Source organism: Bemisia tabaci, chromosome 9 (assembly GCF_918797505.1).
Source record: "Bemisia tabaci chromosome 9, PGI_BMITA_v3".
In the NCBI taxonomy this organism is placed as follows: domain Eukaryota; kingdom Metazoa; phylum Arthropoda; class Insecta; order Hemiptera; family Aleyrodidae; genus Bemisia; species Bemisia tabaci.
The window spans coordinates 26,043,504-26,058,547 of NC_092801.1; the positions used below are offsets into that span (position 1 = coordinate 26,043,504).

Here is a 15,044-nt window from a genome sequence, read left to right on the forward strand (position 1 = left end):
TAAGGCTCGTTAAGGTGATTTGACGAACGCAATTTTTTGTGTCAAAACGACATGCGATATATCGCATTGATTCGTTCCATAATTTCAGCTACTTGTCATTTTTTTCGAATTTTGAGGTCGCATTTCTGTTGTCATGAGTCTAAAAACCTTATGTACCAAATTTGACGAAGAAATTCAACGTAATAAAGGCGTGGTTTTTTTAGAGGAAAAATATCGAAAGAACCACACCTTTAATACGTTACGGTTCATCAGTATTTCAGGCTATAGTTGGCCCAATGTAAACAAACCTAACCCAGAGGAACACGTACTATCGGCTGAGAAATGAATGATAATCTCACTCACAGTTTAATTTTCGGCAAAAATACTCATCAAAGTTCGATTCGAACTCAGCTCAGAGGTTGATAATAAAAAAAATTTCAATCACATCCGTAATCACGTCTAGAACTTTGTAAAACTTTGTCACCATCTTGTTTGTTTACATTGGGCCAGACTAGGAGCGGAGGAGCTCGGGTTCGTTTACATTGGGCCAACCTTGGGGCTCCATGATAGCCGACCAATCAGAGAGTGAGACACTTTTTCTGCAGTAAAAGGATTGAGATGGCAATACTCTCCCGTATATAAGTACTCTAACCGCTTCCACAATTGGATCCATCCATTTTTTCTTCGTTTTCTTTGTCTATAGCTTTGTCTATCAAGTTCAATAATCGGCCCGCTGGCGCGGCAGTAAGCGCCGCGCCGTGGGTTCTCTTCTCATGCACTGAGAGGATCAACGTATTTATCTTGTCCCACTTATCTTCACGGGCGAAACTACAAAGATAAGTCTGGGTAAACCCGGCAATAATCCCGACAGAACTTTGTATACTCGAGTGCAGAAACTCATGAGTATGTACTCTGTCTCCATCTCAACTGTTGTAGTTGATTGAGGTGTCGAAAAAAAAATCGGCGAGGAATCAGTCATACGAACGCCTACAATATTGAGCAGTTCGCGTCTTATTCATAATGAACATTCCAGTGTAATTTTTCCCTTACTCGCGTGATTTTTTTTCATTGCAATGTCAGTCTTGTAATGATCAAAAATTTAGTTTTAAAAAGAAACAAACAAACAGAGCTGTGTGAGAGACCCAACATGCTTTGCTCGTCAAACGCATTTTTTTGAAATGTGCACGTAGAACCATAGTGGAAAAAAAGACTCCCAGGTAGATTTTTTTAGTGCGCGTCGAAACCCAATGATAATCGCGTCCTTCGACGGATAAGTGTAAAACGATTTATTAATTACATTGCGGTGTTCAGTATGACCTACGGAATTCTAGATAACATAAGTGACCTTACACAATTCTACATCGAAGGTGGGCTGAGTTCAATGTAGCAGGGTCCAATTAGAGCCATACCTACAAAAACAATTGTATATTTGTGCTTTTTGAGCTTATATCCTTACTTCCGGAGATTCAGGAGTAAGTAGTATGAACTGACAAATTACTAACGTACTTCGTTAGACCTAGGAGAATCAATTTAAATTCGCTAATAATCTACAATTCCCGAAAAATAACAAGTTTGTGATTTGCTCATTGTTTTAATTTTCACTTTAAAATTTTGGTTTTTTTAAAACCATTTGGAAAAACTATTGGTTTTGTCGTAAATTTTATAATTTATTTTTATTATGGACTCTTTTGGCTTCTACTTGAAAAAAAGAACATCAATATCGGACAATTGGCAACAAAGATATAGCACTTAAAAAAAAAGATTGGCCGCCATCTTGGATCCTGCACGAATTTGAAGGTGGTTCTACGGGCAAAAAAAAAACTACCTTAACATCTAGTATAACCTCCCGATGGCAATTTCCAATAAAAAAATCGTCCATTGTGATCGTACCCACCGTACTATCTTCTTCCTTATTCCTTCCTCTGTTTCGTGCTGAAACTTTTTCTTCTCTGCCATGTGAATCGTACGGCTTCCGGATTTTCCCAAACGGAACTACGCAGTGCTGCCATTTTACTATATCAAAAGATTTCGAATTAATTCCGATTTCCGGAAACATATTCCGATTTGCCAAAGTTCCGAGAAAAATTCCGGGGAAACATTCCGAAATATGCCCGGTCGATTTAGTTCCAAGGATCGTCAAATTTGATCAAAAAGTCCCGAAATTTGATCAAATAAATGGTCAAATTGGCAAAATACCGCAAATTCCGAGGAATTTACGAAAATAGCTGAAAATTCCGGGGATTCAGATGATTGCGGGAAAAGTTTCGATTATTTGAAAAGTTCGGAATTTCGGAATTAATTCCCCCTGGTAAAAATTGGCAGTAGAATCTGTGTTCCAAAACACCATGGACCTAGAGCCGGCTGTACGATTTCCAATAGCTTCTACAGCCGGCAACACAATTTCTTATAGCCTTTTATAGCCGATGGCGATTAAGCAATAGCCTGGTGATAAAGTGGACTAATTACGGATGCTAGAACTTAGTGAGTTTTTGGACTACCGCTCTCTTTTTGGACCGTAGTATCTTGATTTATTTTGCGAGGAAAGCTCTGTACTTTTGAAGGATGCCTGCCATTCCTAATATGTTGGAGCGCTTTCAATTTCTTATGATACTGTGCAATACCTTTGGTGTGAAATAGTTGCTTCAGACGCCGTGGAACGCTGCGGCGCGGCGCGGCGGGCGGGCAGCCAACGCGAACGCGCAGCTCTGCGTACTTTTGAAGGATGCCTGCCATTCCTAATATGTTGGAGCGCTTTCAATTTCTTATGATACTGTGCAATACCTCTGGTGTGAAATAGTTGCTTCAAGCGCCGTGGTATGCTGCGGCGCGGCGCGGCGCGGCAGGCGGGCAGCCAGCGAGAAACGCGCATTGGCGCCTACAAACCTAACAGGGATACTTGCAATGCGTGAAGTATCCCTGTTAGGTTTGTAGGCGCCAGTGCGCCGCCGCTCCGCTTTGAGTTAGGCTCTCTTATTTAATCTCGAGTCAGCGTTTTTCAACTTATGACTATGAAATGTTTGCACACTCTGTATGGATTATTCTCATTTTATCTGATGAAAAAAAATATGTAGTAAAGGAAAATATAATGTGCGTTTTGTAAATATTAAGGTGATTCCGTACAAACTTAAGGATTTACAAAACACACGAATTTCTACACAATTTCTTATAGCCTTTTATAGCCGATGGCGAAAAAGCAACAGCCAGGCGAAAAAGTGTAAAGCCCGGCGATAGGAACTATAGCCCGGCTGTATAATTTTTTATCGCTTCGTGTAGCCCGGCCGTATGATTTTTTCCACTTTCTATACAGCCAGCTATTTGATTTTCTATCGCCTTCTTCAGTCGGCTATAAGAACTCCTGTGGTCTTTTGCAACGCAGCTCCTATCGCCAATTTTTACCAGGGCCGGGAAATGGCAGAACACACACACACATTGGCGCATGGCATTGGCGCATGGCATTGGCGCATTGGCATTGGCACATTGCATTGGCGGATCTAGCAAATTGGCGACATTGTCTTTCCTTCATTCAAACCTAATGATAATGAAATATATCGATTCTTGGAGGGGCCAGGTGCTCTCACACGAATCGATTATTCAGCATGGGTTTGAATGAAGGAAATCCGGTGTTGCCAAATTGCCAGATCCGCCAATGTACCAATGCCAATGCGCAAATGCCATGTGCCAACGTTTGTGTTTTTTGTGTTCAGTTCTACCATTTCCCGGAATTAATTCCGGAATTCGGAACTTTTCAAATAATCGGAACTTTTCCCGGAATCTCCTGAATCCCCGGAATTTTCAGCTATTTCCAGCTTTTCAGGAATTTGTATTACGCATGGGGTGACCTCATCGAGTATCGTACTGGAAAAACTAAGTTTTTTTTTTATTATTATATTTTTTTCATTTTCAATTTTCAGAGGAGGCGTAAAGAAAGGAGGGGAATGATTGGCCTTGGTGAAAACTCCCTGATTTTTCCCTATTTCCGGCGATGAATGGTGATCTCCAGGACGATGCCCATCGCGAATCGCCTCATTCTCCTGGCCTGGCTCAGCGTGGCCACCCTGTCGACGACTAGCGCGACCGGTTCACCGAGCTGCTTCACGGAGACCTACGAGGAGAACAAGGTGCTCCTGAACTGCGCGCACACGCACATGCGGAGGCTCAACGTGAGCGGCCACGACGCGGGGCTCAAGCGCGTCGTCTACATGCTGGACGTCTCCGACAACGAGATCTCGGTGGTGAGCGAGCGGGCCCTCTCGGACTTCGCGGGCCTCAACATCCTCATCCTGTCCAGGAACCGGCTCAACGACACGAGGGCCCTCCACTTCGGCCTCCGCAGCCTCGCCCGCCTCCAAGTCCTCGACCTCAGCTTCAACAAGCTCGAGCACCTGAGCTGGGGCTTCCTTCAGGTAGGATCCCGTCCAGGGCGCTTTATTTCAGAGACAAGAGACCCTCCATTGCTAAGTTGGCAATGGTAGAAGCAGAGACGAGAGACCCTCCACTGGCCTCTTGGCGTCAGCTTTATTACACTGGAAAAAAAAAACAAATGGGCCTGTTGCATGCAAGAGATACAGCCGCGCGAATAGACTTTTAAGAGGTTAAATGACACGAAAATTACGATGGTCCAAAGACATAAAGACGGAGCGCTCGTATCTAAAAGCACGGGGAAAAAGTGAAGCTAGGTTCGGCGCTGCGCGCTTGTGTGAGTGTGTAAATGAGCGCGGGAATCCATGGCGGCAAACGGAAATTTGATTTGAACTTGTCCTCTTGATTTTTGCATATTTCTTCTTCGAAACGTATTTTAAATTCCTAAAACGAATATACTAAGAAAGTTTGTTCTGCGTCCTAACATAATACACCTACTTTTGCTCGGTAACAGGCAGTAATCTCAGATAAAGTTAGTTTTTCTTCTGCTTATGGTGGTTCTGCAGGTTCAAACAGGCCGTTACAGTTCTAGATCAACGTTACTCCCAAATGAAATTAATCTGTCGACGACCGACGGAAACTAACCTAGAGTTAAAAAAATATGAGTTTGTACCTGAATTTGGGCAAAAATCAACCTAAAATACTTTGTTTCCGCAATTATTTTATTCAGTTCCCGCCCTATATTTGAATTCAAACTTGTCCCGATTTCGCCGCCAATCCTCTAGCCAATAGTAGAGGTGGTTGAAAAGAAGCTTCATTTTTTGCTTTTAGCCCTCCGTCTTTATGTCTTTGCGATGGTCACATTAAACAAGTCTGAAATACACTCCTTATCTGCGCAATTTGCGTTGTTAGGAACGCGCTTTTTCAAATTTCCCGCGTCTGGGGGCAGTTTTCTAATCACCGGAAACGAGCAAACGGCGGGCTCGGTGATTTCCGGAAGATGCCGAGTCATTGTTGTTGTTGTTATTTTTTCCTTCAGTTTGTTTACAAACCCAACGTGATCTCTTATAGTGGTCCATATACGCTTTATGCGGTAACCAAATCGATCAACTTTTAAATATCCAACGCAATCCTTCTACATTTCATTTCACGATGTCACGAACTCCGATTTTTAGGTTATGTTGTCAGTTTTAGTTGACCGGAAATAGCCGCGAGTTGCCGTTAATTATTTCCGTTAGAAAACTGCCCCCAGACGCGGGAAATTTGAAAAAGCGCGTTCCTAACAACACAAATTGCGCAGTAAGGAGTGTATTTCAGACTTTTTTAATGTGACCATCGTAATTTTCGTGTCATTTAACCTCTCAAAAGTCTATTTGCACGGCTGTATCTCTTGCATGCAACAGGCCCATTAGATGTAGAGTCCAGACTCTTAAAAACATCGACGAGAAAAAATACTCTTGATTCAATCGGATTTTTGCTTAAACCAAGAACCAAGCCTCTTAATTTGAGCGAATTTCCTTTTGATTTAAGCTTTAAATCTGATTGAATCAAGAGTCCTTTTCCTTGTCAATGTTTTCAAGAGTCTGGACTCTAGATCCAATGTGTTTTTTTTTTTTTTTTTCCAGTGTACTTTCAGGGATTCAACAGTTCTTTATGGACAATGGAGATGTTGCATGCGTGAGGAATTTGCGATTTGACTGTTGATTCTTATATAAAAGTTCGCGAGAAACACGATGGTGCCTCTGGTTTTCTCTGAAATTAACTCCCAAGCTCAAAATTAGCTCTCAAGTTGAAGCCAAAATGGAGAGGATATCCCACACTATCCTGAGAGTCCACCTCCACATCCAGACAAACTCTCCATGCAAAGATGGGGAGCAAATTCGTTCCCGCCACGCCACGAGTAAAGTGCGGTGAGTGCCTGCAGAGTGAAAACGCCTTAACCTCTGTGCTTATGCAACACGGATATCTGCGAAGCTCAAAAAGTTGCATCCAGGCGTTAGAATGAAATTCAGCCAGTTTTTTAATTTCTGTTTTATTTTCATTGTATTTTTTAGCGGTTAGTGGTGGTGTCGTAAGACATCGAAACGTCCCGAGATAATTTTCACATGTTTTTAGCCTTGTTTCCGCCGTTTTTCGTTTCTTATGTGGACTGAGTTAAGCAGAAAGGAACCACCCCACATTTTGGAAAAAATTGAATTATGAATGGTTTTGAACTCAACCACTGCTCTACTATCTATGGCCAAAAATTCAAAGTTTTTGTTGGAGCAAATTTTGCAGGAATTGAACTTGAAGTTTATCGTTTGCATTGAGTCTTATGCAGGAGCCAAACTTTAAACCTCTTTTACTCGGTTCGATCCCGATGTAGCTTGGTTCCTTTCTGTTTAACTCCAGTGGCGTGGCGTGAGTGATCGATTATCGATATTTCCCCATTTGAATCCGTGGTAAATAATCGATTATTAAGGTGTTCGCTGCGAACACCCTGTTAATCGATCCTTTTCCATGGGTTCAAATGACAAATCAATCGATATATCGCAAAGCACGCCACGCCACTGTTTAACTCCGTCCATTTTTCTGTTGGTGACTTGGAAGTTTTAATTTCGTACAGAACGTGCCGGGACTGAAGATCCTGGACGTTTCGAACAACCTGATCGGAGCGATCTCACCTCCACCAGCCCCGGAGAAGGTGGCCCTGGAGAAGTTGCTCATCTCTCATAACCCGCTGCGCTGCATCGAGAACGTCCCGATCGGGGTGCGGGATCTGGACCTCTCGGGCACGGAGGCGACGCCCCAGGAACTGACGCGGCTCAGCGCTTTCAACAACTTGGTTTATTTGAAGCTCGATCGCATGCCCAACTTGAACGAGACCCTCAAGCGGACCTTCGGCGAGCTGGAGAATTTGGAAGAGGTCTCCTTCAGGTGAGTTCACTTTCATAATTCCCCAGGGCCAGAGGCGGATCCAGCAATTTGGCAACACCGGATTTCTTCCATCTAAACCTATACCAAATAATCAATGGAGATGTTGCATGTGTGAGGAATTTGCGATTTGACCATTCATTCTTATGTAAAAGTTCGCGAGAAAAACGATGGTGCTACTAGTTTTCTCTGAAAATCAACTCCCAAGCTAAAAGAAAGCTCTCAAGTTGAGACCAAAATGGAGGGGATATCCCACCCTACCCTGAAAGTCCACCTCTACATCAAAACAAACTCTCCATGCAAAGATAGGGAGCAAATACATTAGCAGGGTTGCCGTGTTTTCAGTTTTGGAGTCCCCAAATGAAGTGGCAGCCCTGTCAATGTTGTATTGGCTCCCTATCTTTGCATGGAGAGTTTGTTTTGATGTAGAGGTGGACTCTCAGGGCAGGGTGGGATATGGGATATTCCCTCCATTTTGGCCTCACATTGAGAGCTTTTTTGAGCTTGGGAGATGATTTCAGAGAAAACCAGTAGTGGCACCATCGTGTTTCTCACGAACTTTTACATAAGAATCGATGGTCAAATCGCAAATCCCTCACGCATGCAACATCTCCATTCTTTTCGGAGGACCTGGCCCCTCCAAGAATCGATATATTTCCATAGGTTTAAATGGAGAATAGACGATGTTGCCGATTTGCTGGAGCCGAAAATGTTGTCCTGTTCAGTAGCGAGGCGTTAATGATCGGTTAGGTATTGATATGTTCCCATTTGAAGCTATGGTAAAGAACTGATTATTAAGGTGTTCGTTGTGAACATATTTATCGATCCTTCCCAGTAGGTTTAAAGACGAATCAAACGATATTTCGGGAAGCACGCCACGCCACTATCCCTGGTAAAAAAGAGTGATCCACTCGTCAATCTCAAACTGCACTGAAAAATTGAAAACATGGGCCCGAGTGGTTAGCTAAGGAAAAACGTCGTATGAACCGTCAGGCGTTGCTCAATTTCCTCTGATAAAAAGCGAATTTACGGGGAAAATTAAGAATATTTTTCTTTAAATTTTGCAGACGAATTTGTTTGCGGTATAATCTAAAATATCAGAACATTTCAAGGAAAAATACACGTAGCTTTCTTCAAATGGACGTATTTCTATAAAACGGAAAGATAAGTGCCAAAGGGGGAAGAAGGTAGAGGGGGGCCTGGATTGGCGGCAGAAACGGGCGCCGGGCTCGTTCCGTCCTATACCCGCAATGCTTTTCCATGGCACTAACAGCAGTAAAAGAAAACTGACCAGGCCGCAGCGTGGAGTCTGATTTAATATCAATCTTCCATCGCATTGGTAAGGCGCAATGATACAACTATTTGTACTCTCCGGAACGCGTAAGGTATCACGCCAATTTGAAGGCGTTTTCGAAACTAACAACTTTCCGAATCAGGATAATTGCGTTGCATAGATAGGCGTCAACAAACACTGGCCGGCAAATATTACGCACTTTTGCAGCCCTTCTTTGGTACATTTACTAAAAATTCAGTACCTCCAAAGCAGAAAGAATGCAGTACTTTTTCGATGCCTTTTAAGGTGATCGTTAAATTGAGTTCATACTATTTAGTTCTATTTCTTCCTGAGCTTGTTTACTTTTAATTCTTCTCAAATATTATCTTTTCACTAAATACAAGCGTACCTTGATCACACTTAAACTTTGCGGTCGAAACTGCAACAGCATTAAAGGAAAATTGACTAGGCCGCAGCGTGGAGGCTGATTTAATATCAATCTTTCATCGCATTCCTAAGGCGCAATGATACAACTATTCGCACTCTCCGGAACGCGTAAGGTATCACGCCAATTTGAAGGCGTTTTCGAAACTAACAACTTTCCGAATCAGGAACCTTCCGTTACATAGATGGGCGTCAACAAACACTGGCCGGCAAATTTTAAGCACTTTTGCAGCCCTTCTTCAGGACATTTACTAAAAATTCAGTACCTCCAAAGCAGAAAGAATGCAGTACTTTTTCGATGCCTTTTAAGGTGATCGTTAAATTGAGTTCATATTATTTAGTTCTATTTCTTCCTGAGCTTGTTTACTTTTAATTCTTCTCAAATATTATCTTTTCACTAAATACAAGCATAACTTGATCACACCAAAACTTTGCGGTCAAAACTGCAACAGCAGTAAAGGGAAACTGACCAGTCCGCAGTGTGGAGGCTGATTTAATATCAATCTTCCATCGCATTGCTAAGGCGCAATTATAACTATTTGTACTCTCCGGAACGCGTTATGAGCGTACATTTTCTAGCCAATTTCTTAATGTTATTCTTTTAAGAAAATGCAAGGAAAAAATGTATTTTCTTTCTTTTTTCTTGTGTCTATTTTCTAGATCTACTTTATACCTATTTTCTTTCAAAAAATTGTTCTACCTAGAAAGTAGACATTTTCTTGATGAGCACCACCTAGAAAGTAGATGACAATGCTACTTCGGTAAATATATTGGAATTGATTGCAGGAGCTGCAGGAATTTGGTGAGGCTTGACGAGGACACGTTCTCGCGGGGGAACAGGAAGCTGCGATGGGTGGACCTCTCGCACTGCGCCCTGACGACCTTGCCGAAGAAGTTGGAGCCGGTCTTACTGAGATTGCAGTGGTTGGATTTGCGGGGGAACCCGTGGAGCTGCGACAGACGCATCCACTGGATGTGGAGACTCCATCTGGCACCCGCCCTCACCGTCCCCGAATTTCGGTGCGTTTTTCACCAATCACTTTTCACCCACAGAGATTTACGTGTAGGGTTTCTTTAGACTGAGAGTTGACGGTGGCACACTGAAAAAAAATACCGGCGTATTTACTGAGAAAAGGGTAAAATTACCAAGAATTCAGGGTTCTATTTCTGCCGTGCAAAGGAAGAACGCCGTATGAGCCTTCAGGCGTTGCCAAGTTCCCTTCGATAAAACCCGAATTTACTGAGAAAATTGTGCATATTTTTTTCCAAAATTTTCAGACTATTTTGAACGCAATTTGATCTAAAATATCTGAAGATTTCAAAGAAAAATGTGCGTAAATGTCGTCAAAAATTCATGTTTTATGAAGGGAAATTTGGCAACTCTCGAATGTTCATACGGCGTTCTTCCATTAGCACGGCAGATTTAATCCCAGTTTTTTCTTGGTAAAATTGCCATTTAAGGAATTGGTATTTTTACCGAGAAATCTCGGTAAAATTATTGAACAATCTCGGTAATTTTACTGGACCTTAGTAAAAACGCCAATATTTTTTATCGACTATGGTAGAATTACCGAGATAAAATGGCAAAGTTACCGGGAATCGATTACCAATAAAAGTGGTATTCTTACCTAGAAAAACAGTAAAAATACCGGTTTTTAGGTAAGTTTACCAGTCTGTCTTGGTGAAATGACCAATAATTGGTACAAAAAGTGAGATGATAAAGGTACCAACGGACCTTGGTAATTTTTTTTCGGTGCAGCTCTGTGGGCTGATTATTGAAATTGATAGGCAAGGACAAAGAAGACATAGGGAGTATGGAGCAACCCTTTTGGTTGAAATGGGTGGTTCCTATAGACTAAGAGATACAATGATGGACTAACTATATGTAGGATTTCTTGTGAGTTGCCGTTAGTTAGTCTATTGCCTACCTCATACATACTGGCACTGCGACTAGACGTAAAGCGCCTTCAACTAGACGTGCTACAATTTTTAATACTTCTTCGTATTTAAAGTGGTATTCGTCTTATTTGAAGGATTTTTTACCTCCGTCAGCAATCGCGTCGTTAAAGCTCGGAGTGAGGGAATATTTTTCGACGGGAAACTCAAATTTTTGTTAAAATTTCAAAATCTCGAAATCTAAGATGGCGAGCGTCGCTTCAAATTCTTTCTCGGCTCCTGCTTCATCGATTTTTGTGCAAATCGGTGAATAAGAGGATGGAGACGGAGATGTTGTCTTTGCATTAAACTTAAGCTATGAAGGGCGGCTCGCGGAGCGAGTCGCAGGAAAAAAATTAGGAGGCGACCTACATTTGGGGGCCCCTCCTGTTGTTCAGGGGGCCCCTCTCCCCGAAAATTGTGAATATTTCGCCCTTTTCAAACGCAATTTTAAGCATTTTTTGGAGTCAAACTCAAGAGTAGGTATCTGAACTTCAAAATAACCCATTCTAAGGATTCTTCGGGGGTCCCTTCATCACGTCTGGGACCCCAGGAGCCCACTACATTTCCCTATATATCATGCATCATGAGCTGTAGGTGGCCTTTTATATTTCTTAGTGACACATTTTCAAGGATTTTGGGGTCTTGTGGTGACTGAAAAGGATTCGAAAATTACAACATTACGGGGAAAAAACGATGACTCGAAAAACCAATCTCCACGGAGGCCCCTCCAGAGCCCTCAGGGCGTATTGTTAGGAGGCGATCGTCTCCCCGCCCCCATGGCCAATCCGCCTCTGTCCGCGGCTAGGCGTGACAGCTCGCAGAGCGAGCTAATCACGGCTAGTTATCAAATAAAGGCGACTTAAAATTTTATACTGACAGTTCCGTCATTTCCCCTGACATTTCCAGGTTTCCCCGGTATACCCTAACAGTGACAACCCTGTTGATCTAGTGGTCACCCACAGCCCATCGTAAACAAAGTATACGTCCGCAGATTAATGATAGGCGGGAATTTTTTGTTGCAGTTGTGTGAATCCGCCGGGACTGCGGAATATGGGATCGTCGAATTTCCTGGCGACCCGAGTTCATCTCCACTCGGTGCACTCCAAGATGTTGGCAGGAGTGTGGCTCACCATCCTCATCGGCGCCGCAGCGGTGGCCGTCTACATGATCAAGCGACGCCTCAATAGAATCAAGCTCAATGTTGACACCGCCAAGTACAGCGTCCGCCACTACAGCAGGCTCAATGAAAGCTCCGATAACGTCTACTGATCCGTGCAACAGGGTGTCGTCACCTTCCGGCCAAAGCATCACGAACGCCATGCGACGCTCTTGTAAAAGTGAGTCAGCCTCACGTCAGGCTATGTTTCATAAACTACCCCGAGTCAGACTGATTCAGGCTGACATCAGTCTGACATCGGTCTGATAGCAGTCTGACATCAGTCTGACCCAGGGTAGCTTATGAAACATAGCCTCTGCCGTTTAGGAAAAACGCCTGATGAGCCTTCAGACGTTGCCGAATTTCCCTCGAAAAAAACCGCATTTACTGGGAAAATTGTAAATATTTTCCCCCAAAAGTTTAAGACAATTTTGTACGCAATTTAATCTAAAATAACTGAAAATTTCAAGGAAAAGTATACTTAAATTGCGTAAAAAATACACGTTTCATCAAGGAAATTTTGGCAACTCTCGAATGTTCATACGGCGTTCTTCCTTAGCACGGCAGGCCTGACATCAGGCTGACTCATTTTTACTAAGGCGTTTAAGAATTTCAGCCGCCATTTATTTTTTTAAAGAGAAATTGTTCAACGAAACTGTCCGAAAATTCCACTGAATTTTCTTTAAGCTGCCGATAAAATTCAGTGAGATTTTCAAACAGATTCAACCAACAATTTATTGCTCTATAAAAAAATAAAATGGCGGCTGAAATTATTAAACGATGCATGGCGTTTTTGATACTTTGGCCGGAAAGTGACGATGTACGCAATACGAGTCAATTGGACTGCATTTCGCAATTTGGAACTATAATTTCTGACTCCTTGATAAAAACCCTTTTTTGAGCATGGAGAAACTGATGCTACATACACTATCTCTGAACTGAGGCGGAAATTGTGGTCCCTGATGGCTATATGATGTCCAACTGGCTGCTTCACATCGCTGCCATGTTATACGGAAGGGAGTAGAAAATGCAAAGATGAACTTTTGAGAAAATGGACCCAGGTTGGCCGCGAGCGAAAAGATGTATTGAATCCTGTTTTTGGTAAAATTTTCGACCAGTCATCGGGCAATCTTTGATGAGTTGTCGCTCGAAAGTCTGAGAATTGAGAAATTTTAAATATTGTAATTTGTACAATAAAAATTATTGATTTTTTTATTTTGTGTTACGCAACACAGGCACCTATACTGCCGTGCTAAGGAAGAACGCCGTATGAACATTCGAGAGTTGCCAAATTTCCTTCAATAAAATTTTTATTTTTGAGAAAAGATATGAATACTTTTCCTTGATATTGTCAGGGACTCTAGGTGAAATTGCGAGCAAAATTATCTGAAAAAATGGAAGAAAAATATTCATAAATTTACCAGGAAATTCGTGTTTCATCAAAGGAAATTTGGCAACGCCTGAAGATTCATACGGCGTTCTTGCTTTAGCACGGCAGTGCTGGAGAAAACTCCGTATAAACCTTCAGGCGTTGCCAAATTTCCTTTCATACGCGAATTTTCTGTTAAACTTATGAATATTTTCCTCCCAATTTTATCAGATAACTTTGTTCGCAGTTTCATCTAAAGATTCTGAAATTTTGAAGGATAAATATTCATAACTTTCCCTCAAAAATAAACATTTTATCGAAGTAAATTTGGCAACTCTCGAATGTTCATACGACGTTCTTCCTTAGCACGGCAGCATACGACACCGACACCCCTTGCTGACTTTTTTTGCGTGGTCACAAATTCAAATCAATGGCCAAAGTGCGAAACCGCATATCTCCGTTTAAGACGTTGCAGAATTCCTGACATACTATATTATCTCTTCAGAAAACTGGTCAACTTAATTTCTTGAAAACTTCCTTAATTTTCTTCTCTATTAACAGAATATTCCGAACAAATTTCAAGTTAAAGCGTTGGCCTGTCTCTCTTTGAAAAAAATTAAACAGGAGCGGACATTTTGAAACATCGCAATAGAAATACGCGGTTTTGCACTTCAGCCATCGATATGGCACCCCTTTCTGCATGGTTTTTTGGCGTCGTTACGAATATTAAGATACTTAACGAATATGCGGGCTGATTATAGAAATTTTAACAGGTTTCCTACAGGAATTTGAAGTCCTACCGAAAATTTCAAATCGAAGCAATCGAGAATTGCTCCTAAGTTTCTCCATGGGCGGGGGTGAAAACTTCCCTTAGTTATCTTCAGTTTTGAAGATGAACAAATTTGAGTTCTTTTCGTCCATATAGACCAATTGTGAAAGCCCTGGTAAAAATTGGCGATAGGAGCTGCGTTTCAAAATACCATAGAAGTTCTTATAGCCGACTAAAGAAGGCTATTGAAAATCATATGGCTGGCTGTAGAAAGCGGAGCAAACCATACAGTTATGCTATACGAAGCTATAAACAAGTATACAGTCGGGCTATCGTTCCTATTGCCGGGCTTTACACTTTGTCGCCATTGGCTATAAAGGCTACAAGAAATTGTGTAGAAATTCGTGTGCTTTGGAAATGATTAAGTTTGATATGGAACTACCTTAATATTTACAAAACACACATTACATTTTCGTTTAAAACATATTTTTTTTTTCATCAATTAAAATGAGAATAGTCCATACAGAGTGTGCAAACATTTCAAAATCATGAGTTCAAAAACGCTGACTCCGCCGACTCTGCGAGATTAAATATTTCAGCCTAACATATAGCAGAGCGGTGACGCACTGGCGCCTAGAAACCTAACAGGGATACTTCACGCATTGCGCAATGCGTGAAGTATCCCTGTTAGGTTTGTAGGCGCCAGCCGCGCCGCAGCGTGCCACGGCGTCTGAAGCAACTATTTCACACCAGAGGTATTGCACAGTATCATAAGAAATTGAAGGCGCTCCAACATATTAAGAATGACAGGCATCCTTCAAAAGTACGAAGCTTTCCTCGCAAA

At 42.0% G+C, this 15,044-nt stretch overlaps 1 protein-coding gene across 2 annotated transcripts; it reads left to right on the top strand.

Annotated features, from left to right (window-relative positions):
- The first annotated feature begins 862 nt into the window (after window positions 1-862).
- LOC109037769 (tsukushi) lies at window positions 863-13,277 on the top strand. Of its 2 annotated transcripts, none has more exons than XM_019052599.2 (5): window positions 863-1,346; window positions 3,891-4,382; window positions 6,944-7,254; window positions 9,755-9,988; window positions 11,929-13,277. In XM_019052599.2, exons 2-5 carry the CDS (start codon window positions 3,966-3,968, stop codon window positions 12,173-12,175), a joined length of 1,209 nt encoding a protein of 402 aa, XP_018908144.2. In that variant the 5' UTR covers window positions 863-1,346; window positions 3,891-3,965; the 3' UTR covers window positions 12,176-13,277. The 2 variants fall into 2 exon arrangements, with proteins under 2 accessions (XP_018908144.2, XP_018908142.2); XM_019052597.2 differs by having other exon boundaries at window positions 864-1,451.
- Window positions 13,278-15,044: the final 1,767 nt, after the last annotated feature.

Bases quoted from the DNA above. Each gene is read 5' to 3' on its own strand.
- LOC109037769 (XM_019052599.2), top strand. From the start codon at position 3,966: ATGGTGATCTCCAGGACGATGCCCATCGCGAATCGCCTCATTCTCCTG. The intron at 7,255-9,754 runs GTGAGTTCACTT...AATTGATTGCAG, and splicing joins TTGGAAGAGGTCTCCTTCAG to GAGCTGCAGGAATTTGGTGA. The intron at 9,989-11,928 runs GTGCGTTTTTCA...TTTTTGTTGCAG, and splicing joins CTCACCGTCCCCGAATTTCG to TTGTGTGAATCCGCCGGGAC.